Source organism: Apus apus, chromosome 1, assembly GCF_020740795.1.
Source record: "Apus apus isolate bApuApu2 chromosome 1, bApuApu2.pri.cur, whole genome shotgun sequence".
In the NCBI taxonomy this organism is placed as follows: Eukaryota; Metazoa; Chordata; class Aves; order Apodiformes; family Apodidae; genus Apus; species Apus apus.
In genome coordinates this window covers 30,251,598-30,275,101 of record NC_067282.1, presented here as the reverse complement: position 1 = coordinate 30,275,101, position 23,504 = coordinate 30,251,598, and the positions used below count along the sequence as shown (strand labels likewise).

Here is a 23,504-nt window from a genome sequence, read left to right as displayed (position 1 = left end):
GCGGAGGGGGACTTAGGGCTGGCAGGGTAGGGTGATTCATTTCTTAAAAAGGTTTTTTTGTTTTTTTTTTCTTTCCTTCTCGCCGGCTCGGCGACCCCCTCAACCCAAACCCCTCGGGGCGGCGGCTCCGCGGGCCCTTTAAAGCCGGCCCCCCCTTCCCCGCCGCCCCGGCCCCTCCGGCCGCCCCGCCCCGCCCGGCCCGGCCCGGCGGCCGTTGGCGCACGCGGGGCCCGCCCGGCGCGGCCGTTGGGCGGGGCGGCCGGAGGGCCGGGGCTCTGCGGCTGGCGGGGCGGGCGGCCCGGAGCGGCGCCGCTGCGATCCGGGAAGGTGGGGACCTCGGAGGTGAGCGCGGAGGGGGCCGGCGTCGGCTCCGCGGGTCGCGGGCATCACCTCTCGGCGGGGCGGCGGCGGAGGGCCCGGCGGGGCCCTGGGCCGGCCGGGGGCAGGCGTTTCTCCGTGTGCTCCGGCCGGTGTTACCTGTGGGGGCTTCCTCCGGAGCCCCCCGCGCTGCAGCGGGAGCGCCCCGCGTCCTCCTCCTCTGCGGCTCTTCATCTCCAGGCCGCGCCCCAGCCGCGCCTGGCGGGTGGTGGTTGCCGGAAGGGTCGTTGTTGCTTCCCCTGGCTCCCCGCAGGTGTCCGTCGTGTTCCCGCTGCTTGAACGGCCTCGCTCGGGGCGGCTCTTGGGCACGAAATCCCTGGAGCCGGGAGGGAGACGGACACGCTTTCTCCGGCTTGGGTGCTTGCAAGACGGGTGGTGTCGCGCAGAAACTTGCCACGATGGTTGCTGGCTTTCGTCCCGGTTCTTTTCCTTTCTTTGCGGTGATGTTTCCCCGCTTGAATACAAAGTCTGAGCTGTTTGTCTGCAGGGTGATCCGTGCAAGTTAGAAAGCGTTGCTTGGGTAGCTAGCTCGTATGTGCAGCTAGGAACTTTTTAGGGCTGTTAACTCGTTTAGCAAAAGCCTTCTGTAACATTCAAAGGTCAAATACGTTTTAAGTAGTTAAAACTACTCAAAGCTGGGGTATGCTGTGTGCCTGGTGTGCTAGTGATACTGTTAGCTGATAAATAAATAGACTTTAGAAGTCTGTTCTCTATCAGGGAAATATCTAAATATTTGTTTAAAGTGATGCATTCTTTTATGGAACCTGGATTTTGATTTTATTTCAGTCATGCTGAGTGTGTGGATGAATCACCATATTAATCTAACTTAATGTCCTTTAGAGGTAGTATCATCTTACCGTTATTGGGGGAACAACAATGTATATTTGATAAGGACAATTTTGCTGTAGTAAAGCTGAAGACCTCAGTTTATTCTACAGTGAGGGCTGGACTCCATTTTTAAGTAGTTTACCAGTAGAATTCTTCTAAGGATTTGCTTACTGTTTTAATCAGTGTAGGGGGATTTTTCTGAGTAAAAAGCAGAACAAGAATTCAGAAAACAAGGCAGCTGAGGTAAAAAGGCAAAGTTGCTTGCTGGTGGTGTTTGTTGTGGTTTTTTTTTTTAATTATTATTTTTTAATAGAAACTCTGGTATTCTGCTTTGATGTATTTCTCTAAGTGTGGAAAGGCAGAAGGAGGGGTGGAAGGCAGAAATAATTGGAAAGATTCAGATGGTTAGTTTGGCCTACACAGCAAGAAAGGAGACTAGTAAGCCTTTCAGAGGCACAAACCTTTATAGTGCTCCGTAAGGCCTCCACCTTGGGATATATCAAAAGTACAGTGTGCTATAAAATTTCTGTGTTAGAATATCCTATACATATATCAAAACTTCAGCTACTATTAGTAAATCTGTGCACAAATTGAAAACTTTATTTGACTGTGCTTTTGCACTTCTATGTTACCTGTGCCCCAGAACTACACAGAAAAATTGAGTAGTCTTCACTGCTTTGGCAGAGTGAAATACAAACCTAGCAAAGCTACACATATCTTTTTATAAGCGTTATGGTACCTGTAATAGATTAATATTTTAATGTGTTAAGGGGAAAAAAGTTAACTGTTTTCAATTTGGGGAATCATGTAGATCACGTGTATTACTGATAGTGGGAAGACTGAGTATGGGTTTGTCTCCATCAGTTAAAGGATCTGCGATTAATCATGGCAGGACAGGAATATGAGGAACCTAGAGCTGGAATTGGCATCCCTGCTGGCACAGTGTCGTGCCTCTGCTGTCTTCATATGGAAAAGCTGGCATAGTCTATGCCTGTAGCTCCTGATCTCTGCACTGCACTCTTGGCAGCACAGTGGGTGTCCTTATTTGCCTTTCCTGTGTTTTTTTTTTTATATCAGTGGTGTTATTTGCAGCACCCTAAAGAGTAAAATTGATTTGTGTGCAATTGGTTGTTGAGTATTTGGACTTGTGTGATTTGAGCTGCTATGTTTTTTTGATAGTATTGAGTATCAGAAGACTGAAGATGCAAGTAATTATTATTGAGAAAAGGTGAGAAAAGGTGATCTAGAGCTGCACTAACTACTCAGGCATGTTCAGTGTTTGTGACTTCTGTTCACTTCATTTGGATGCTCGATTATTGGTACTCCTAGTGGAAGTGACCAAAGAAGATTCATCTTTACAAAAGATGGTGCTAAGTAACTGAGGTATTTCCAGTATTTTCCAGATTGACAGAACAGGCAAGTAATGATCTGAGGGCTGGAGCACCTCTTTTATGAGGACAGGCTGAGGGAGTTGGGGTTGTTCAGTCTGAAAAAGAGAAGGTCCTCGGGTGACCTCATAGTGGCCTTCCAGTACCTGAAGGGGGCATACAGGAAAGCTGGGGAGGGTCTTTTTACAGGGGCTTGCAGTGAGAGGACAAGGGGTAATGGTTTTAAGCTGAAAGAAGAGAGATTTAGGTTAGAGGTCAGGCGTAAATTCTTCAGTGTAAGGGTGATGAAACACTGGAACAGGGTGCCCAGAGATGTTGTGGGGGCTCCATCCCTGGAGGTGTTCAAGGGCAGGTTGGATGGGGCTCTGAGCAGCCTGTTGTAGTGGAAGGTGTCCCTGCCCATGCAGGGGAGTTGGAACTCGATGATCTTTAAGGTCCCTTCCAACTCAAAAAATTCTGTGATTCTGTGATAAATCAAGTAACGGGGAGTATAAATGCCAAGGGGAAAAAGCTTCCAGTACGGTTATTCCACAATTAATTAATTGGCAAAAGATAACTGTAGAATCTGATGTTTAGGAGGTTATTATAGAAAATGGGAAATGGAAAGTATTTATATTATGAAAAAGGGGAAAAAATAAGCTATGGAGAGACCTACTTGGTTTTGGGAAGGGCAGTCTTGTATGGGCTGGACTAGTCTGGTTTTGCAGTTCTTATCTCTTTTCTAAGATAATTGGATTATTTTAGCATCTTGCAAAGCATATGCCATAGTTAATTAGGATTTGTGCTCACGTTTTCAAATTAATTTAATTGACTTCTTAGAGCAGCCCTTTACTGTAAAAGGCCTTATGCACCTGGTTATGCTATTTTCATGTAGTGTTTAATTCATAAGAATGAATATTGTGAACACTGGTAGCAGAAATAGGCCTTAATGGAAGCAAAATGTTGTATGCACCCGTCTTTTCTGTACAAGGGTACCAGCTCAGCTCATGTTAATGTTGATACCAGGAAAAAAGGAACAGAGGTTGGGTAACGATCGTCTTAATGTTGCATGTGATTGGAGAATGTAGCCAAATAAATTCAGCATGATAAGAATCATTGAGTGTTATTCAGTGCTTCCTAAGATCATGCATATGAGACAAACTACTTTATCTTTCATGGGGGAGATAGCTACCTTTGTGCAGTATTACTAACTTGCTTCTGATTGTCAAAGGTATTAAATGTTTTTGCCCTTAGTATGTTTGGAAGGTCCATCTGAAATGAACAAGGCACAAAGTTCTATTGAATGTTAGCATATATTTATATAACAGATGTACTTAAAGAAGCATTATATTGTTTTATTTCACAGAAAGAAAAATCAATCATGTCAGCACTAAACTGGAAGCCCTTTATCTATGGAGGTTTAGCATCAATCACTGCGGAATGTGGTAAGGTCTTCCTTTAAAACAAGCATGGTTCCATGCTATCACTGACACAATAGCATATGGTGGTCTGCAGCATAGGAAGTGTCTTTAATGCTGACTGAAGAGTTGCTTATAATTTTGTTACAATGTAAACTCATCCTTCATGAATCTTGTTTTTATACGAACTTTGTCTTTGCATTCCATTATTTGGTGTTAGTTGATCTGCTCCTAGACAGTGGTAGTAAGTATACACAGCTTTTGTTTTGCTCAAATAGGCAAGTTAAGTTCTAACTTGTAATATTTCCCCTTACCTTTTCTGAGTACCTATGTTGCAGTTTAAATTCCCTTTTCTTGAATGTGAGTGGATGGTTAGATTTGAACACTTAAATTCAGTTAGTATGAAACAGAATAATTGCTATAATGAGACAGTGCAGCTGATGTTTTAGCGCCTAAAGACAAACCTAAAATACCAAGACCCTTTCAAAGTCTTATCTGAAATGCATGTACATTAAAAGAAAGGAAGTCTGTTTTTTCATAGTAGCAGAATGTGGTGGACTTGCATGTGAAGTCTGTCTAATAAAGTAGATACAATATAAAATTGTACTAAACCTACTGTTTTGTTTTCCTTTTCTATTTTCTCATATGAATCTTGTTCAAACTTGAGTTTGGAAACTTCTCTTATTTGACTTGAATGAATATGGCCAATATTGCTAAAAGCTTTGTGAGTAAGACAATTCATAAAAGCCTTGTTTGTCTTGTAAACCTTGTTAGAACAGATGTAGTTAATCCTGACTCCTCTGAATGTTTAAGCAAGTATTCACTGTTGAGGTGGTCCCTTTCCTAAAGATGAGCTCTGGAGGAATATGCTTTATAAACCCTCTTGTAAAACCAAATATGAACGGTATGAACTTGACATAGCAGTAGGCTACAGGAAAGCAATAACAGAAATGGGTACTGCTAATGCTATTTTAGATTCTGGGCTAGAACCTGTACAGTTTATGCTATGGAGTTTATTAATTTATTTTTAATTAAATGCTCTTCAAAGATGCTGGTAGAATACACACACAAACTGTACTTGGTTTTGATTGTGGAGTCTTGCTCAGTGTGGCTGTTCACAACCAGGCAGTACTGTGTTGCCTGAAAATATATTGAATACCAAACATAAACATAGGAAGTAGGTAGGGCCTTTAAGGAGCTTATAGAAGAAACAAGGTGACATAAAATGAACTACTCATTTAAAATAAAGTCTTGGTAAGAGAGACTTCCTCATGGGAGTATTTTAATATATTTTGGTATATGACAAATGTTGCTATTTCTTATATCATATTCTTTGTTTCCTTTGGTGAGGTGAGTACTTGATACATTTTCTGTTGTTTTTTTGTGTTTTTTTTTTTTTTTTTTAAAAGGTACTTTCCCCATTGATCTGACCAAAACTCGTCTGCAAGTTCAAGGTCAAGTTAATGATGCCAAATACAAAGACATCCGCTACCGTGGAATGTTGCATGCACTAGTCAGAATATGCAGAGAAGAAGGATTAAAAGCCTTATACTCTGGGTAAAAGGAACTGACTTGCAGTAATGGTTTATGAACAGTCTGTGCATAGTATAAGCCTATAGTTTGAATTCTTTGGTTTCAGAATTTCAAGTCTTTTGGTTAGCCTCAATCTGGAAGTTGAAAGCCCAGGCTTAGATTGCTTCAATCTTTGCACTCTGTAGTAGTATTTCATGTTTAGGAAAAACAACAAACAAACAAACAAAAGTCAAAACAACAAACCCTCTTGAAAAAACATAGCTAAATAACCAGAGCAATGTTGCTCTGGTTGTTCTGTCTCAGAAGAAAAAAATTAACCTTTGTGTATAAATAGGCATGCTTTTCTTTAAAACATGGAAGGTAGTGGGGAAAGATTTATTCTGCAGACATGCTTGCCAGCTATTTCATAGATCACAAGTTGAGGCATGCTCTGATAGTAATCCTTCCACAGTTCATTTATGTACTTGCAGGATTTATTAAAACAAACCCCTCAAAACCAACAAACAAACAACAAAACAAACCCAAACCTTATTTTGTCTATAGTGACTTTAAATTGTTGTTGTAAGTGAACAAGTGTTGCTCTGGTAGATATCTTGTGTTCAGTCTCTCCTGCTCTAAAAAGTATTTGCTAATCAATCTTTTGCAGTTTTGACCATAAGTATTATCACTGCCTATTTTTACAGAATTGCACCAGCAATGCTACGCCAAGCTTCATATGGAACTATAAAAATAGGAACTTACCACAGCTTAAAAAAGATGTTTGTTGAGAATCCAGAAGGTGAGTTTTTTCAATTTAATTGGGGACTGTTTTATTTCCATTTGGCATCTTATAGTAATGGTTTGAACAAGTCTACTGAGAAGACATTTGTTGTACCAATTACAACAAAGTGAGTCAGCAAGGAAAACTTGTCAGAGCAGTTTTTAAGGCTTCTGTAATTGACACACTGATTAAAGGAGGGGTGGCATAATCTTGCCCTGATGTATCTTAAGTTTTGTAAATCTGCAGCTAAGTTTTTGTCTTTGTTTATGGAATAGATGAAACCCTGATGATAAATGTTCTATGTGGTGTTCTTTCGGGAGTAATCTCATCATCTATTGCCAATCCTACAGATGTCTTAAAGGTAACTGTGTTATGTAGAGCTTGTTGTTAGTTTTTTTCTTTAGCTCGAGGAATGCAGAATCTAATGATAAATACAGAATTTGTTTTGTGGCTTTATCTTAACTTTTAAAAATCGTTAACATGCAGAATTCATGGAACTCCTTTGGGTCCATTCTGAGTATTTGGAAGTATGCACCAGGAAACTGATGACTGGGGAGGTTGTTGGATCCGTGTAACTTTCTGGGGGTGGGGAGAGAATAATTTAAGGTGACTTTAGCTTTCATGCTCTAGTGTTTGTGTGGAAGTGACACTCTGTATTTCATTTGTACTTCTCGGTAACACTGTCACACTAGGATATTTCTAGAGTGAAGATCAATTCGGAAGCAAGAGTTTCTCTTGGTGCCTCTTTCTGTATGATTCCTTAACTCTGTAGAGAGGCTTTGCAATTCAGTGTGCCATGGAAATAGTGTTCTAGCATCAATCATTTAAAGGGAATTGGTGAAACGATCCCCTATTTGAGAATTTGTTAACCCAAGGATGGTCAAAGACCTCTTTTCCTGTTACTTAGAAGGGTTGATAACTTAGAGAGCTGTAGCATGTGACTTACATGGCTGTCTCTAATGTGAATTTAAAGAAAATTGTTCTTCTAAAGCTATTAAAAACTTCAGTCTTTCATAGGGCTAGTGTGGTTACATAGAGGTGTTTAAAACACTCTGAAGAGTGTGGCTTCAATTAGTAATTTCCCAAGATTATGTCCACGTCCCAACTTATTTGTCAACAACCTTGTATTTGGTAGTTACCATGATAGTTTTCAAGTACATGCTTAGAAGTCCACAGGATCAAAGATCATGATACTCACTGGCTGAAACTGTAATTTTTAAATCTTTCATTTTAGCGTGTTGGTGAGAACTGTAAAGGACATCCTGCAGAACCGATCTGTCAGTCTAGTCTCAATGGAGTAGTGTGCAAGTACAGAAATAGAAGTAACTTAATGCTGCTAAGAACTATACCACAGGCTTGTTCAAAATTAGTAGCTGCATTTGGATAGTGAAGGCACCTTAAAAAAATCACATCATGGTTATGATAATGTCAGCTATTGATTTGTATTCAAAGAGAAATTTACTACTTTAAAAATGGTAACTTAAAATGTTAATAAAAGCTGTATTAAACTGTTATCAGTTGTATATCTGAAGAGTATTTATTTTCTGATTTTATCTTCAAATGAATCTCAGATCAGAATGCAAGCCCAAGGTAGTGTGATTCAAGGAGGAATGATGGGCAACTTCATGCAGATCTACAAAAAGGAAGGCACTAAAGGATTATGGAAGGCAAGTTTTTTGAACTATATCCTACACTTTCAGGACACTTTCTTGCTCAGCTGAATTTCAAGTACTTCTACAGTATTCTCAGCTAAAATATGAAGAAGTCAGTAGCTAATATGTAGTTTTTCATTACTGCTTCACTGCTGGTGTCTCAGTGCATTTTGACAAAGGGCTACTGCCTGTGTTGAAGGATTAGTTATGTCTGAAATGAAGATGTGGAGGCTTAAATTAGGTTGACTGAGTCTAGGACTAGTTCAGTGACCTTCTATGTGCTCTTTTTAAAACACAGGCTAAAGAACATTTGGAAGTAAAGGTACTAATAAATATCCCCTCTAGCTCTGAAATTACTGTACTCAGTCTTGTAGATTGTCTTTTATACCAATTACAGTCAATGGCTGTATAACAACTGAGGACCAAGAACAGACAGCTGTTCTGAAACAGCTGGAAAATAGAAATGTTTTTCTATTAGTGTTGGTTTTTTTTCCCTCTGCAAAGCTTCTTGATCTCCATTTTTCTGTTCATCTTCCTTCCTTTGTTGGTTTTTCAGTTAGCAGCAAGGGGAGCTAGTATCATCTGGCTGTTGAGGTCTTAGTTGACTGTTACTGTAAAAATGCAGATGTTAGGGAGAGATGGAGTAGATTAAAGAACTGAGATTGCTGTTCAATGTGGAAAAGTGATTACTCTATTAATGTGAATTTACATTTTTGGAGCACATCTAAGACTTGTACTAATTAGCCTTATTTGAATTAACAATGTTCTTAACATGTTTGTGGTGTCTTGCTTTGTATTATAAAAGCTAGGCTTTTCGGATGGTGCACAGATAAATTTTAAACTTCAACTACATCCTTTCTTTTGCCAGGGAGTATCGTTGACAGCACAGAGAGCTGCAATTGTTGTTGGAGTGGAACTGCCAGTGTATGACCTTGCCAAGAAGCACATTATTAAGTCTGGATTTATGGGAGATACAGTATATACTCACTTCCTGTAGGTTTGGAAAACTAAATGTCTGCATAGCTCATTGTTGGTTAGTTCTTACTATAGGGGGGTGAATCTTTGGGTTTTTCTGTTATTGGTCTACATGTAAATATACCTTTGTGTTTATACTTTTTAATTCAATAGCTTCTCAAATGGTAGCACACAGCAGGGAAAGTAATTTTATTTAGGGTTTGTCTTTAACTTTCTTTTGAATATGGAATTTTGGTTTTTTGGATGGTTTAAATCATTCAGCTTTGCAAATTGAAGTTAGAGCAAAGTTGCAGTATTTGTTATTCTCAGAGGCACAAACATCTGTTCAAGTATACAGAAACTATAAATAAGGGCTGTATATAAAATCTTCAAAATGATGCTTTGCAGTAAATGAAAACTAATTGTTCGCATCGATTAACCGATGTAATTTTTTACTTAAAAGCATTAAGCACTCTATTAATATTGCATGTTTTCTTTGGAGAGGGAATTCTCATGCATCTTTAAATGTGGTAGGTCAAATTTAATTAAACCTTTCTTCTTTATTAGCTCAAGTTTTACTTGTGGGTTAGCTGGAGCCCTTGCATCCAACCCAATTGATGTTGTAAGAACACGCCTGATGAACCAGGGAAGTCAACAACATGGACTCTCAAACTACAAGGGTACTTTAGATTGCTTGTTACAAGTAAGTAGTTAATGTATCCTAAGTAGAAACTGGTGCTGTCAAGCAATGATTTTGGTATAGAACTTGCAACTCTTTTGAGTTGCCCTATAATCCAAGTAACTTTTTTTTTTTGCCCTCATGCTCAAAAGGACTTGCTTTGAAAGTATCTTCTATCTTGACAAAAGGCAGGAAAAATATGTACTGCAAGCACCTTTTCATGCCTGGATGAGGAGATGAAGTCTGTCAGCAGCACTATCTCTTGCTTCGTATAATGTTAGGATAGTGATAAGAAACTGTCATTTCATAGGTCAGTTCTTGAAGAGCATAATCTTCTAGGGCAGATGGTTTCCTGTGTTGCTTGCTGCATAATCAAAAGCCTAGTACAGCCAAAGGCAACGTCAGTCTCTGATTTTGATTGTTTTGACTTGGTTTATTCAATCCCTAAATTTGGTATGAAGTGGGAGCATGATGGCCTTTTACATGGAGAAAAGTGGCTAGGTAACCATTGGTGTCCAATGTGAGCTGCAGGTTTACATGCAGCTCTCTGCAAGGTTTTTGGGAAGAAAAAAATAATACAGGAAGGCCATTTGGATGAATCTGGCTTGAGTACTGAATGACAGACTGCATCTTTACCTGTCAGGTAATGCTGCAGGTATTACTAATCTTGGCTTTTTCGAGTTAAATATTTCTGTCCTGTCATACAATATGTTTAAATCCACGTGACAGCCATCCCCTTGTCTGGTATAGAGTCTTGTTAGCTGAGATGCTGTGTAGATTGCTCACTGGTAAAGTATTACATCAAGTGTGTTCTTGCTGTTTGTTTTTTCCAGACGTGGAAGAACGAAGGCTTTTTTGCTCTATATAAAGGTTTTTGGCCAAACTGGTTAAGACTTGGTCCTTGGAATATCATTGTATCCTTTTCAAAGATGTGCAAAGCTAGTCATACAACAGCAACTATTGACAGGTAATTTCACAGAATGCTCAGTGTTGAAAGTGTCAGGTCAGCACAAATATTCCCTTTTTATGAATGGAAAATTGTATTGTTGACCATTTTCTTAGTCAATTGCTGCAGATTAATATTCACTGTGTGAATCACAGATTCAGAATGTGATCTTGCAAAGCATATTTCTGTTCCTCTAGTTTCCTGTCCATTTCCTTAGTTTGGAGCCTAGTTAAATTGACCACGAGTTCAGAATGGGGGCTATTTCCAGAACTGGGGAACCTGTTTGCAGTTAGCCATTAAATCTTTTTGTGTCTTAGTCTCACACAATATTGGTTTTGTTTCAAGAACCAGATGATCAGAGCTTTGGAAGCAGATTGGTAGTAATGCTTGGTGCTTTTTTTTTTTTTTTATTACCATGAGCAAACCTACTTCAGCCCATCAAAGCTAAGTGAGTAAAGACTCTTTAGGGCTTTTGCAGTGTTCTTCTGCCTCCTCAGTCCTGTGTTTAAGATCCTGAGGAACAGGGGTGGAAAGTAATTGGCATCACTAGCTTTAAAGCAAATTTCATTGTTCTGCCTAGTAATGCATAACAAAAATGGCCAACCAGCAGCATTGCACAGAAGGGAGCAAAGAGTGGAACCAAGCTTCACACAGGTGCTGCTGTCCTTTAATAGTGAAGGGACCATTTTGTACTGTGAGAACAGTTTTCCTTAATCAGCTGTTCCAGTTCTTTGTGACCTATGAGCAGCTGAAGAAATTAGATTTCTGACCTGCTGAACTGTATCCTGAATTCTGTTGATGTACTGTTTGAATTTAGAGCAACTTGTAAGTTGTCTTGAGTATCAGCTCTTTATTCTCCAAGATGCAGGCCGAAGGAAGCAGTCATTACAGAACTGTTGTGAATGTGAACAGCCTGGAGGTGATTTCAAGGCAAACTGGCTCCAGTAACAATGGCTTCACCAAGTGATGCAGTGGACAATGTGTGCTATTTTCTGGACTGAACCAAGCATGGTGGGATGCCTTCTGTCAACTGCCTAAGTGTTCTTGAATGTGAAGACCTGCAATGCAACTTTATGCTGTTGATACTCAGATGTACAGTGTTTTATAAGAGGCAAAGAGCAACCCTTTGAAAAGGAAGATGGGTAGTACCAAGGAGCTGGGCTTCTCCTGTTTTTGCAAGTGTATACATACAGCTTGACTGCAATGGCTTATAGTTTCCAGTTAACTGAAAATGTCACAAGACATCTTTGCAGGCCTTTAGTTCAGCAAAATACCTGCTGCAGTACAAAATCTGCTTCTGTTTTTTCAGAGCTTCACTGTATTTTGTGTCCTTAAATGCCTGCATAGTTTGCTGGGGATAATCCTGCTTCATTTCAAAGTGTGGTTGCTACAGTTGGCAGTTTTGCATAGCTTGAGGAAAGCTTTTTCCAAATGTATCATTCTTGGTTTTCAATGTAAATGATTCTTCAGCATATTTATATGTAAATTGCCATAAGGAATGAAGTTCAAACAAGTCTGTGCTTACCTGTTTTGGAGAGAAACTTTCCATGCTTCTTCCATTGCTGGGAAGAATGACTTGTAATAGTTCCTGGCTGTCAGGTATCACCTGGAAGGTGCAAGTTTTACACTAAGCAGTTCAAGTTGTGTCATGTAAGTGCCTGTGTACAAAGAACCAAACTCCTCCAGCTCTCAAAACAGCTTTCCTCTTTAAAGACACCCAAACCCAGAACTGCTGAGCATTTTGAGCAAACAGGCTCAAGTTGCTGTTACATGCAAGTAGGCACTTCATGTAGAAACCAGTCACAACTTTCTTAAAGCATTACCTTTTTGGGTTAAATGTGTACCAGAACTTCAGAGCCATTCACTCAACAGTTAGGTCAAGGTTCTTACAAATGCTGCTGTTAATCTCAAGAAAGGAAGCTTGTAAGATGCAAATCCAAGTGGTCCTTTTGTACTGGCAGAGGGTAGCAAAGCAGTTTTGCATTTCTGTGGCATTCTTTTAGTCTCTTAAATGTTTTTGGTTAGTCATACATTCCACTTAAAGAGATTTCATTTTGATTTCAAAATTACCACAATCCCATAGAATTAATTTTGAATTCACAAATGGATTTTTAAATGCACAAGGCACTTTCCTTAAGGCATGATGTTTTTCTATGTATATGGATATGCTTATGTGCAGTTTTTTTCCTTGCAGCTGTTTCTATACCTTAATAGAAATATTTGTAAATATTTTTGTACACTTTGTAGACTAAGTGTATGTTTTACATTTTTAAGCTTATAAAAAGTTTAAAAGCCATTATGTAATGACTGAACTGCTTTCAGTTTGTTTTTCAAAGAGGGGGGTGGAGATGGGTGATGGGTTTTGGAATACTTTGAGGTGATACAGGAAAGCAGTTGCTGGCATTGAGCTGCATGATGTTATTTAGCCAAGACCAGCTGGGGCTGCTGTTGTTAAAAGCTCATGTTCCTGTAACTTCCTGCCTGGATAATGTGCATTACCCACGTGTTTTCACTGTTTTTGGTGTGTCTTGAACTGGGTGACCACTTCCCTCTGGGATCTGTTCCAGACCACAGTTTTCATAATCAGCTTAGTTTTGTGTAACAGCAAAATCTTCATTGTTCAGGTAACTGACTAGGCTGAGATAGTGTGACACCTGTAACCAGGATGCATTTCTAGTGTTCGGGGGTGGTAGCATGTGATGGCTGCAACTCTGAGGGGATGAGGAACCTGCCAGGTTGGAGCAAGGGGGTGGGAGTACTCTGCAGCACTTCCTCTGTGGAGAGGGACAGATGGACAAGATGGACTCGAAGTGACTGCTAAGCACGAAAGGCATCAAAACAGTGAAAGGGCCTTTCTGGATCCCAGCTGAAGGTGATGGCTGCAGTGGATACACCTTGAGCTGTTGTCCAGCTCTGATTCGGAAGTGTCTTAGTTGGGTTTTATTCTACCGTGTAATGATAGAAGATCTAACTTTGCAAAAACTACTAACAAAGGGTATTTCCAAAGGAAATAATAAATGCTGCAGCAGGTTCTGAGGCATGGTGGAAAGTGCAGCTTGGTTAAGGGGTGAATCCGGAAAAAACGGGAGTGGCTCGGGGCTGAGGAGTGCGGTGGTGCTGCGGGGCTGCGTGCGGGGACAGCGAGGGGGGGGCCCTGCCCGTCCTTCCCCGTCTCACGGGAGCTTCAGCGCTCACAGCAGGTGCGACTGCAGCAAAGCCCCCGCTGCAGCCGCGCGGCCGCGTCCTTACCGCGAGTGCTGAGACAGGGGAGGCGGGGCAGGGAGCCAAGCTGGCTGCGCGGGGAGGTGCCCGGCCCCCAGGAGCCCGGCCCCCAGGAGCCCGGCCCCCAGGAGCCCGGCCCCGCTCCCGGCCGGTCCCGCCGCGCCCGGGAATGCTGCGGGCGCTCCTCCCCGCCGCCAGGGGGCGCCATCCCGCGCCGCCGCCGCTCTCGCTCGCCTCCGTTCCCCCCCCGGGACGCACTTCTCCTCTCCACCAATGAGGCCGCTGCCACGCGACGCGGCGCGGCTGGCGCGGTGCCTCCCCCGGAAGCGCCGCCGCCGCTCCGGTCCGCCCCGCTCCGGTCCGCCCCGCGCCGTTCCGCCCCGCTCCCGGCCCCGCTGCCGGCCCCGCTGCCGGCCCCGCTCCCGCCCCGCCGCCAGCATGGCGGAGCCGCCCCCCGCCGACCCGCCGGGCAGGGAGCTGCGGGACCGCCTGAGCCTGTGGGACCGCCGCCCGCTGCCCGCCGCGCCGCTCAGCGACCGCCAGACGGACTCGGTGCTGGAGCTGAAGGCGGCGGCCGAGAACCTGCCGGTGCCTCCCGAGGTGAGGCGGCCGCGCTGCCGGGCAGGGGCGGGCGGGGGGCAGGGAGGGGGGCAGGGGGCAGGCGCCGCGGTGCCACGTCGCCGGGCGGCCGGCGTGGGGGCCTGCCCGGCCTGTCCGGCTGGGCCCTGCGGGGCCGCCGCGCTCCGGGGGATGCGGGGCCCGGCAGCGCTGCAGCCCGGCGGGCCCGGGGCCCTGCCCAGGCCGCCAGCCCGGAGGGGCTCGCTCTGCCCAGCGCCTCACGCCGCACGGCCCGGCGTGCGGGGTTGGAGGGCAGCGGGGGCCGCTTCCCGCTGCAAAGCCAGGGCGCCTTCCCTGCCTGGCCTTACGGCTTCCTTCGGCTGGTCGCTGTGTGTGCTCCTGAAATCGGGAGCTTTCGTTACGGGGCCACAGGTTTTCGGTCCTCTCCTTGGATCCTGACCGCTGGCACTGGGATTGTTTCCTGCTGCAGCTGAGGAGATGATTCAGTGCGCCCTGTGAAGCCGGGAATAGGGGTAGAGCCCGACAGCTTGTCATTCCGGTGGAAGATGTGGTCTCCCGCCTGGTTATAAAATATCAAACTCTGACAGCGTGATTATTAATGAGTGCTTCCTTGTCTGCAAAGGCAAGAACAAGGTGACTGCGGGCCTTAGCTGCGCTTTCCGTGAGAGGTTTTGTATTTGAACACTGTCGTAGAGCACAAGTTACAGGGCCATAAAATCAACAAAGCTGCCTCTTAGCGGGTGTCCGAGGGGTCAGAATAACAAAAGGGAGGGAGTAAAGCAATTCCGTTCTGAAATCCACCTTTCACACTTCCTGGTCTCTGCTTTGCACAAGCTGCGCCCAACTGTGCTAAAGTAAATACTGGCAGGAATCCAAAGTGATTGTAGAAGGATGTGCTGCTGTTGGAGGATGTTCTTAGGGATCTAAAGCAGCTTCCACAAGGCAGGTGCTGGGTTTGCCAGTCACGACAACAGCAATGATGCCAAGGACCTGGTGGATGTCAGCTGGCCTGGCTCTTGCTGAAGTGGACTGGGACAGCTGCTCCTTGGCTGTTCTGAAAGAGTAGGCTCTGGTGGACTTGCTTTTTCCTCAGTAGTCACCTGAGAAACCCTGGCTCCCCCGCCCAGGTCCTGCCTGTTTTGGAGAACAGGGGTGGGCAGAGAGATGTGTAGAAGTTGAACAGAAGGGATCAATCCGTGCTTTCTCAGATATCTGAAATCTCGACAGTTCTTTCTTTGCCAGACTAACATTACCAGGCAATGAATATTTCACTGAGTAATTTTTTAGAGGGATACCAAATTTTAAGTCACATTTTCTGGTTTTGTGTTACTGATGCTCTCAGCAAAAGAAAACATACTGTACTTGTCAAATGAATTGTAAAGAGTATTACTCTACTGAAGTAGAGTATATAATGATATTTGTTTTCTGGAATTAGTCTTCCCTATAAGCTAATTAATGATCTCCAATCATGCTTTAATACAATTTCTCTTAAGTTACCTTTTTTCCATATTTTTATTGTTTAAAAAATAATTGTGGCCAAGAATTGCTGTTCAATAGAGCTATTCCTTGTCTTCTAAAAAAGCCCTTCTTTTTAGCTTCAGTTCTTCATTAAAAAGCATTTGAAAGACTATGAAACACTTATTTTCTGAATGAAATCTGGCAGTGTCAAGTCTTGAATTTTCTCTGAATATCTGACAAAGAAATCTGACAGTTCCTGTGCAGTGGTGTTGCCATGTAGTGTAGATGATGGTGGTATTTATTATAGTGGCATTTATTTCTGCCTCTGCATGTGTTCTAAATTCATATGTTCTTGGATAACTTTTCTAGCGCATTTCTCTGTGTATAGAAACAGTTAAATTGGAAACTTAAGTGTAGCTCATCAGTATGTCAGGTACTTGGACATTCAGTTTCCAGTCTTACACAAATGTGTCCTTACATAAAATGCTGCATAATATTTTCTGATTTTAGCTAAAAAAAACCAACAAAAAAAAGTTGGGTGTTTCTGAATGTAGAGATGTGGTAGTTGTTGGTGTGTTATCATACTGATGGATAAATTGTCCATTGCATTTGTTTCTTCAAAAGTAGATGCTTCTTATTTTCTCGGGTTGGTGCCTTGGATGATGTTACTGTAATTGAGTTGAGTATACTAATTCTTACTAAGTTCTCTAACTAAGGTTTTGTGGGTTTTTGTGAGCAGCTTCCCATTGAAGATTTGTGCAGCCTGACATCCCAGTCACTAGCTGTTACACTGGCAGCTGCAGTGCCAGAATCCACAGAGGATGTCCTCTTGAAAGGATTTGCCATCCTGGGGATGGAGAATGAAAGAATTGAGACAGCACAGCAGGTAAGTGATGCTGAATAACCTCCAAGTTGCAGTTGTACTTCTTCAGAGAATTCTAGAAGTGAGTTACTGTGTCTCTTGTCCAGCTTTTGGTGGGTTTGTTAAGTTTTTGCGACTGTTTTCAAGATGTGTTAAGAAACTTGGGGGGTGGGGAATTGTTGAAGTTGTAGTTTTTAAGTGAACTTTTCCCGTTTTGAGTGGAGTCTCATGTGAGAGTAAGGCAGCCTTTAAGTAAAATAATGTGCCCTTGTTATAAGACTGTCATGTCCCCTCCCCCTTTTCTGATGTGGCAGCTTTGCTCTTGTGCAAATAAAGCCAGATTATTTTAATGGAGGAATATAACACAGTGTTTCAGTTGGAAGGGACCTACGATGAAGAGTTATATAGTTTGTTCACTTGATTAATGACTAAGCTCTGAAACAGCTCTGATTTTAGCAAAAGCTCATCTTCATTTCGTAGGTCTGAGTATTTTTTTTTAATTGATTGCGTGTGATATCTGTATTGTTCACACCATAAAATCTCTTCTAGTTCTTCTCCTGGTTTGCTCAGGTACAAACACAGATGGATCAAGATGAAGGTGCCAAGTATAGGTATGTGTTCTTCCTCAGTTTCTTTCACTGTAAGCAATTTAAACCCTGAAGGACTTGTCTGTGGAATATTCACAGAATCACAGAATCTTAGGGGTTGAAAGGGACTTCAGAAGAGGTTAGCATGCATTTGGATTCAGCTGGTGGGGAGTGGAGGGATGTGTTGGTGCAGTTGAAGCTTTCCAAGGCGCTCTGCCCTACTCAGGCATCCTGAAGGCTGTTGCCCTTGTGGCAGAGCAGTTGAGAGGGACACAGATTTTCTTTTGAACTGCTCAGTATATGAAGACAGATTGAAATTAGTTCTGGGTTGTGGGCAGGGCTGCAGAAAAAGGCAGTCGGAGAGCTTTCATATTCCTTTTCAACTGCTGCTGCTATTGAAATGGTGTCCTCTGAGGGTGAGACTGGGTGAGCTGATGTGGCTGGTAGTAATTTCTGCTACTGACATTTAGTTCACCAGTGACTATTGCTGTGACTCTTTATCTGCATTCCCTGCATTCCTTGACACTTTGCTCAACTCCAGTTTAGAGATTTGGCATTCTCATCTATTTTTGTGTAACTAACTCTTCCATCAGGCTCAGAAGAACCCTTTCCCACTGACTTTTGCAGTGACTCCTCAAGAGCCTGAACTACTGCTGAATGGCTTAGCCAAATCTGCTGATGGCTTTTGTGGAAACTGGCCTGTATTTTGAGATGTTACAAACTTGCCCTTTGCCACAAAAAGGTGTTGCTGTGTTTATCTTCTTCTGTTTTTTCTGCTTTTCTTTTGTCTGCTTCTTCCTCTATTGCTCTGACATTTGAGGAGGTGATGGTTCTTAAAAGCAGAATTTTAGGCATATCCTAAGCCCATGATCAGATCATTAGCAATCTAGAAAGGATATCACCCTGCACTTTGTCCATTGACACGTTCATGATAGTGCACACAGATACTTAAGTGTGCTATGGATGCAGAACGATTTGGTTTGAAGGAGGCCAGAGAAGCAGGAGGAAAAGAAACGAAGTTTTTTGCCTGTTGAACACTACAGGGTTGCACGTGACAGCAGAGAGTTGTGATTTTACTCACTGCTTTGTATATGGTATACTAGAGTAGAATTTTTAGCTGAGATCCAAGAATAATTAATTTTAAATGGTATTTTAGTCAAGCTGAGTGCTTGCTATATATTTAGTGATTGTTTACAGTTTGCATCTGCATTGAGCCTCAGACAAACTTGATGACATTAGGTACTGGATCCGTTTCATTCAGTCCTCACAGTAGGTGTTGAATCCTCTGGATAATTCCAAGCGCTTTCGGAGAGTAACAGCAATTTCTAAATGGAAACTGAAGATTGTATATAAGAGACCCAAATTAACACCCCTATTGGAAGCAAGGCAGGGAGAATTTGGTGCCAGCAGTGGCCTGCAGAAGTCGCTGTGTTTGTGCTGTCCATTTGCTGCTCTAGGCTAGCAATGGTGCATGCTGCTGCTTTCTGAAGTAGGCTTGCTATGGGGAGCATCAGGGAAATGGAGTTACTGCAGTGGCTATTCCAAATCCTGTAGCTCTTGTTATTTCTGCTGGTCACCAAACATCTGCTTACTGTGCACTCTTGCATATTGCAAGAAGTCTTTTATTCCTAGAGAGGGAAAGGTAGTGGCAGTGTCCCTGCAGGCAGCTGATTTTGCAAATACGAACAGTGAAATTTTACTTGTGTTATCTGCCAATTCTCTTTTTGTAGACAGATGAGGGATTACTTGTCTGGGTTTCAGGAGCAATGTGATGCTATCTTGAATGATGTGAATAGTGCCCTTCAGCACCTGGAGTCACTGCAGAAACAGTATCTTTTTGTGTCCACGAAGACAGGAACACTGCACGAGGCCTGTGAGCAACTTTTGAAAGAGCAGGTAATCTTTGATAGGAGGATTACGTGAAACTTCTAAGGTACCATAAACAAAAGTTTTGGTTTTTTGGGCTCATAAAACTTGTGAGCTGTTGTGACAGCCCCTCATTTCCTTTGAACCTTGTTTTTGGTGTGTCTCACCTGCAGCTAGAATGCAGCTAGAAGGCTCTATGCAGTAAAATGTTCGTTTTGTGTTGCTGCACATGTTAATCAAGAAAGTTAGATAGCTGAGGGGATATTTTGTAACTGATTCCTGCAAAGTGCAAACTTTACTGAATATCACTACATATCACTAAAGTATTTTGAAATTGTTATTGCAAGAAGAAAGACTTTTTTTTTTTTTTTTTTAAGTAATGAGTTTATTTCCTGGATACTTTCTCCTCATGAACTGCTCCAACAGTGATATAATGACCCTATCCTTTTAACGTTATTGTGTAAGGGAGAGCTTTTAAAGGCTTCAATACTGAAATACAGGATTTCTGCAGTTCTCTCTAGTACTGATGGCAGCTATTTGTCTTGAAAAGTAGCTGTGTAATGCTGACAAACCTGTAGAATGAATGTTTTCAAATAGACTGTTGGGAGTAATGTGTCTCTCTGGTAAGAGAGCAAGAGGGCACTGCTGTATTCTGCATATTTTGTTGCACTTACTTGGTTGCAAGTTACCTGTAGCTAGTTAGCACTGGTGTGTGCTGAGAGCTGAATGGGAGGCTTCATCATTTTACATATATATATGTGTATGTATATATACACACACGTATACATTACTTACTAGGTTGCTGATTTTCTTTTATTTATTTTTTTTTAAAGTCAGAACTTGTTGACCTGGCTGAAAACATCCAACAGAAACTTTCTTATTTTAATGAGCTGGAAACCATCAACACAGTAAGTATTTGTTTCACTGGTAATAGTCTTAGAAAATGAAAGTATACTGATCTTTTACGTTTTGTTGCCTATATCAAGTCACTCAGGTTCGTTACAATGATGCTTTGTTTTGTTTTCCAAAGAAATTAAATTCCCCTACGCTCTCTGTGAACAGTGAAGGATTCATTCCCATGCTAGCTAAGCTTGATGATTGTATTGCATATATTTCATCTCATGTAAGTAATTCTGTATTGCTTTTAGTTCAATCTAGTTTCAAAACTATATATTCATACAATTTTGTGGGTTTTTTTTTCCTATAAAATCTTCTCTCTGCCGAATACAGTAAGAAAGCAAAGATGATGGATTATATACTTAAGTTTTTATTTAATACTTTAATATACTTTAATATTCTGATAAATATTATAAAATATTGTTTATTTTGTGCAACCTAACATTTTTAGCTAGTAAAAGAGTATTTTTAGTTATGATAAATTTTTCACTCTCTTACGGTTCGTACTTAAAATGAATTTTTTTCTTTTTTCCAGCCAAATTTTAAAGACTACCCTGTGTATTTGATTAAGTTCAAGCAATGCCTTTCTAAAGCTATGCACCTTATCAAGACATACACTGTGAATACACTACAGAACCTCACAAGCCAGTTAATGAAAAGGGTAAGGAGAATCAGTAAGGACTGCCTTGAGCTGTATTGAAATATCTGTTGTAACAGTATGCAGTTTTCTTCTCTCTTTTTTTGAGGGTGGAAGGTGTCAGCAGTTGGTGTTTGTGTAGATGGGGCAAGTTTCAGCCGAGTCTGACAGACACCTAGTCATCCCAAATATTTAATAATAATAATAATAATTAGAAAAATCCTGGAGGTTGAGGAGCATGAAGTAGATGAATTGAGGTAGGTGAACTGTGGCCTCAGTGAGAGCCAGGGATGGATAAAAAGCTGAGTTAGAGAGGCAGCCACCAGCTGGCCAGCCAGCAGGCTTTCCTGAGCCAGTGTGCATAGTGGAGCTCTGAATCGGCTGCAGCGCCCGCTGCTCCTTGTGTTGCCACAAGGGGAGGGTGCTTAGGAGAAGTCCCGATACTGTGGGGATCTGGTTTGGAGTCGGATGGTGAGAGACAGGGATTGCAAGATAAACTTGAAGAATTACTACAGGAGCTGGGTGTTGTAGGATCAAAACTGTTAAAGCACCACAGCTCTGAGTTCATGACGTGATTCTTTCAGTATTATATTCCAGTATTTCTGGGTGCTCTTGGTCATCTAAATACTTAGTTTTGATAAGTCTGCACTGCTTTGTGTAGCTGCAAAGAATAATTGTGACACGTTCCTACTGGGTTTGGAAATATATTTTGTATAGTTTTCAAATGTTGACAGTGATGTTGCAAGGTCACAGGGAAGAGTTAGGTGCTTTACTCCCCACTCACTCTGGTGGAATTTAGGCATAAAGGCGGGTGGTGGGGTTTTCTGGTCTCATTAAAATGTTACTCTAGTGCTGCAGTATTTTGGCAGAAGAGAAAAGAGAGGAGGGTGTCTCTACTCACTTCCTTTCTCCAGTTAATGGTTTTATGCCTTGTGGTTAGTCTGCTTATAGTTAAAATTGGTGTCACAGAATCATCATGGTTGGAAAGGACCTCTTATATCATTGAGTCCAATCATCAGCACATAAAAACCACCAAACACCACACACACTCCACCAAAAAAACAGCCACAAAAACCCCCACAACCTTGACCACTAAAGCATACCCTGAGCTGCCACATCTACATGTTTCCTGAATAGCTCCAAGGATGGTGATTCAACCACCTCCCTGGGCAGCCTGTTCCATGCCTGACCACTCTTTCCATAAAGAAATTCTTCCTAATACCCAATCTAAACCTCTCGTACAGAAACTTCAGGCCATTTCCTCTCGTCCTATTGTTATTTACTTGGGAGAAGAGGCCAATATCCACCTCCCTACAACCTGCTTTCATGAGGGATAACAGGTGAAATTGTTGCTTCTCAATTCTAGCATAAAGAAAGGGATTTTAGACTATGTTCCTGGGAACTTGCTGAAGATTACACCTGGGCTGAAGATTTTGGCTAAGTGGTGTTCAACATTTTTCATATTTGGTACAATATTACTTTTGTTTTTAAAAGTAGCTTGGTTTGATGCCAATGGATGGAGCTGAATTCAAGCAAAATCACAGAATGTTAGGGGTTGGAAGGGACCTTGAAAGATCATCTAGTCCAGCCCCCCTGCCAGAACAGGGTCACCTAGAGCACATCACACAGGAACGTGTCCAGGCGGGTTTTGAATGTCTTCAGCGAAGGAGACTCCACAACCTCTCTGGGCAGCCTGTTCCAGTGCTCTGTCACCCTCACAGTGAAAAAGGTTTAACCTCGTGTTTATGTGGAACCTCCTATGCTCCAGCTTGCACCCGTTGCCCCTTGTCCTGTCATTGGACATCACTGCAGAAAGCCTGGCTCTGTCCTCCTGACACTCCCCTTTTACATATTTGTAAACATTGATGAGGTCGCCCCTCAGTCTCCTCCAAGCTAAAGAGACCCAGTTCCCTCAGCCTTTCCTCATAAGGGAGATGTTCCGCTCCCTTAATCATCTTTGTGGCTCTGTGCTGGATCCTTTCAAGCAGTTGCCTGTCCTTCCTGAACTGAGGGGCCCAGAACTGGACACAATATTCCAGATGTGGCCTCACCAAGGCAGAATAGAGGGGGAGGAGAACCTCCCTTGACCTACTAACCACACCCTTTCTAATACACCCCAGGATGCCATTGGCCTTCTTGGCCACAAGGGCACACTGCTGGCTCGTGGTCATCCTCCTGTCCACCAGTACTGACCCCTGAGGGACTCAACTAGATACAGGCCTCCATCTAGACTCTGTCCCATTGACCACAACTCTGACTTCTTTCCTTCAACCGGTTTACAATCCACCTCACTACCTGATCTTCCAGACCATGCTTCCTCAGTTTAGCTGTGAGGATGTGGTGGGAGTTGGTGTCAAATGCTTTACTGAAATTAAAATAAACCACCTCCACTGCACTGCCATCATTATTTCTGGATTTGAATTGCTGCTTAGCAGTTTTTAAGTCAGGAAGGAGACCTCTTCTAGGAGTCAGATGACCTTCACATCTTCATGAGAAGATGTTTGTGGATATTTTGCACATTTCTCTGAGACATCTAATGTTTGCTTCTGCTGGTAGTGCAGTAGTGGAGCAGCGGTCTTTAGTTGTGCTTAAAGTATTGAGATTTCCAATTGCAACACAAGGAGAGGTCTTGTCAGCTGTTGGACTGGCAGTATAAACTTGAAGAACCAATTCCCTGTTTTAAAGCATAATTGTCTCAGCCATTTAATACTAGAAGCCAAATGTGTGGTGTTTTCCTTTTTAAACAATAACTCATCTCTTCTTTCAGGATCCTTCAGCTGTGCCAAATTCTGACAATGCCTTCACGCTGTTTTATGTAAAGTTCAGAGCAGCTGCTCCCAAAGTCAGAGTAAGTAGACTGGTAACTTAACGGTTAAAAAGG

The 23,504-nt window shown here is 42.4% G+C and overlaps 2 protein-coding genes across 2 annotated transcripts in view; both read left to right on the top strand.

The window, feature by feature from the left end:
• The first annotated feature begins 240 nt into the window (after window positions 1-240).
• On the top strand, window positions 241-12,814 carry SLC25A30 (solute carrier family 25 member 30). Its single transcript, XM_051639313.1, has 10 exons — window positions 241-342; window positions 3,940-4,018; window positions 5,401-5,548; window positions 6,208-6,302; window positions 6,560-6,645; window positions 7,856-7,951; window positions 8,805-8,929; window positions 9,458-9,593; window positions 10,403-10,483; window positions 11,243-12,814. Exons 2-10 carry the CDS (start codon window positions 3,955-3,957, stop codon window positions 11,282-11,284), a joined length of 873 nt encoding a protein of 290 aa, XP_051495273.1. The 5' UTR covers window positions 241-342; window positions 3,940-3,954; the 3' UTR covers window positions 11,285-12,814.
• A 1,287-nt stretch (window positions 12,815-14,101) lies between these two features.
• The window catches only part of COG3 (component of oligomeric golgi complex 3), a 33,141-nt gene continuing 23,738 nt past the window's right edge, over window positions 14,102-23,504 (top strand). Inside the window, exons 1-8 of the mRNA XM_051639257.1 lie at window positions 14,102-14,337; window positions 16,514-16,660; window positions 17,186-17,247; window positions 18,954-19,119; window positions 19,923-19,997; window positions 20,120-20,212; window positions 20,522-20,647; window positions 23,391-23,471. Of these exons, the coding sequence (XP_051495217.1) occupies window positions 14,176-14,337; window positions 16,514-16,660; window positions 17,186-17,247; window positions 18,954-19,119; window positions 19,923-19,997; window positions 20,120-20,212; window positions 20,522-20,647; window positions 23,391-23,471 (912 nt within the window). The 5' untranslated portion in view covers window positions 14,102-14,175. The remainder of the gene's footprint in view (window positions 14,338-16,513; window positions 16,661-17,185; window positions 17,248-18,953; window positions 19,120-19,922; window positions 19,998-20,119; window positions 20,213-20,521; window positions 20,648-23,390; window positions 23,472-23,504) is intronic.

What these genes read in the sequence shown, in the direction of transcription:
- SLC25A30 (XM_051639313.1), top strand. Translation starts at nt 3,955, where the DNA reads ATGTCAGCACTAAACTGGAAGCCCTTTATCTATGGAGGTTTAGCATCA. An exon ending in ATCAATCACTGCGGAATGTG is followed by an intron (nt 4,019 to 5,400) that starts GTAAGGTCTTCC and finishes TTTTTTTAAAAG; the next exon opens with GTACTTTCCCCATTGATCTG. An exon ending in GTTTGTTGAGAATCCAGAAG is followed by an intron (nt 6,303 to 6,559) that starts GTGAGTTTTTTC and finishes TTTATGGAATAG; the next exon opens with ATGAAACCCTGATGATAAAT.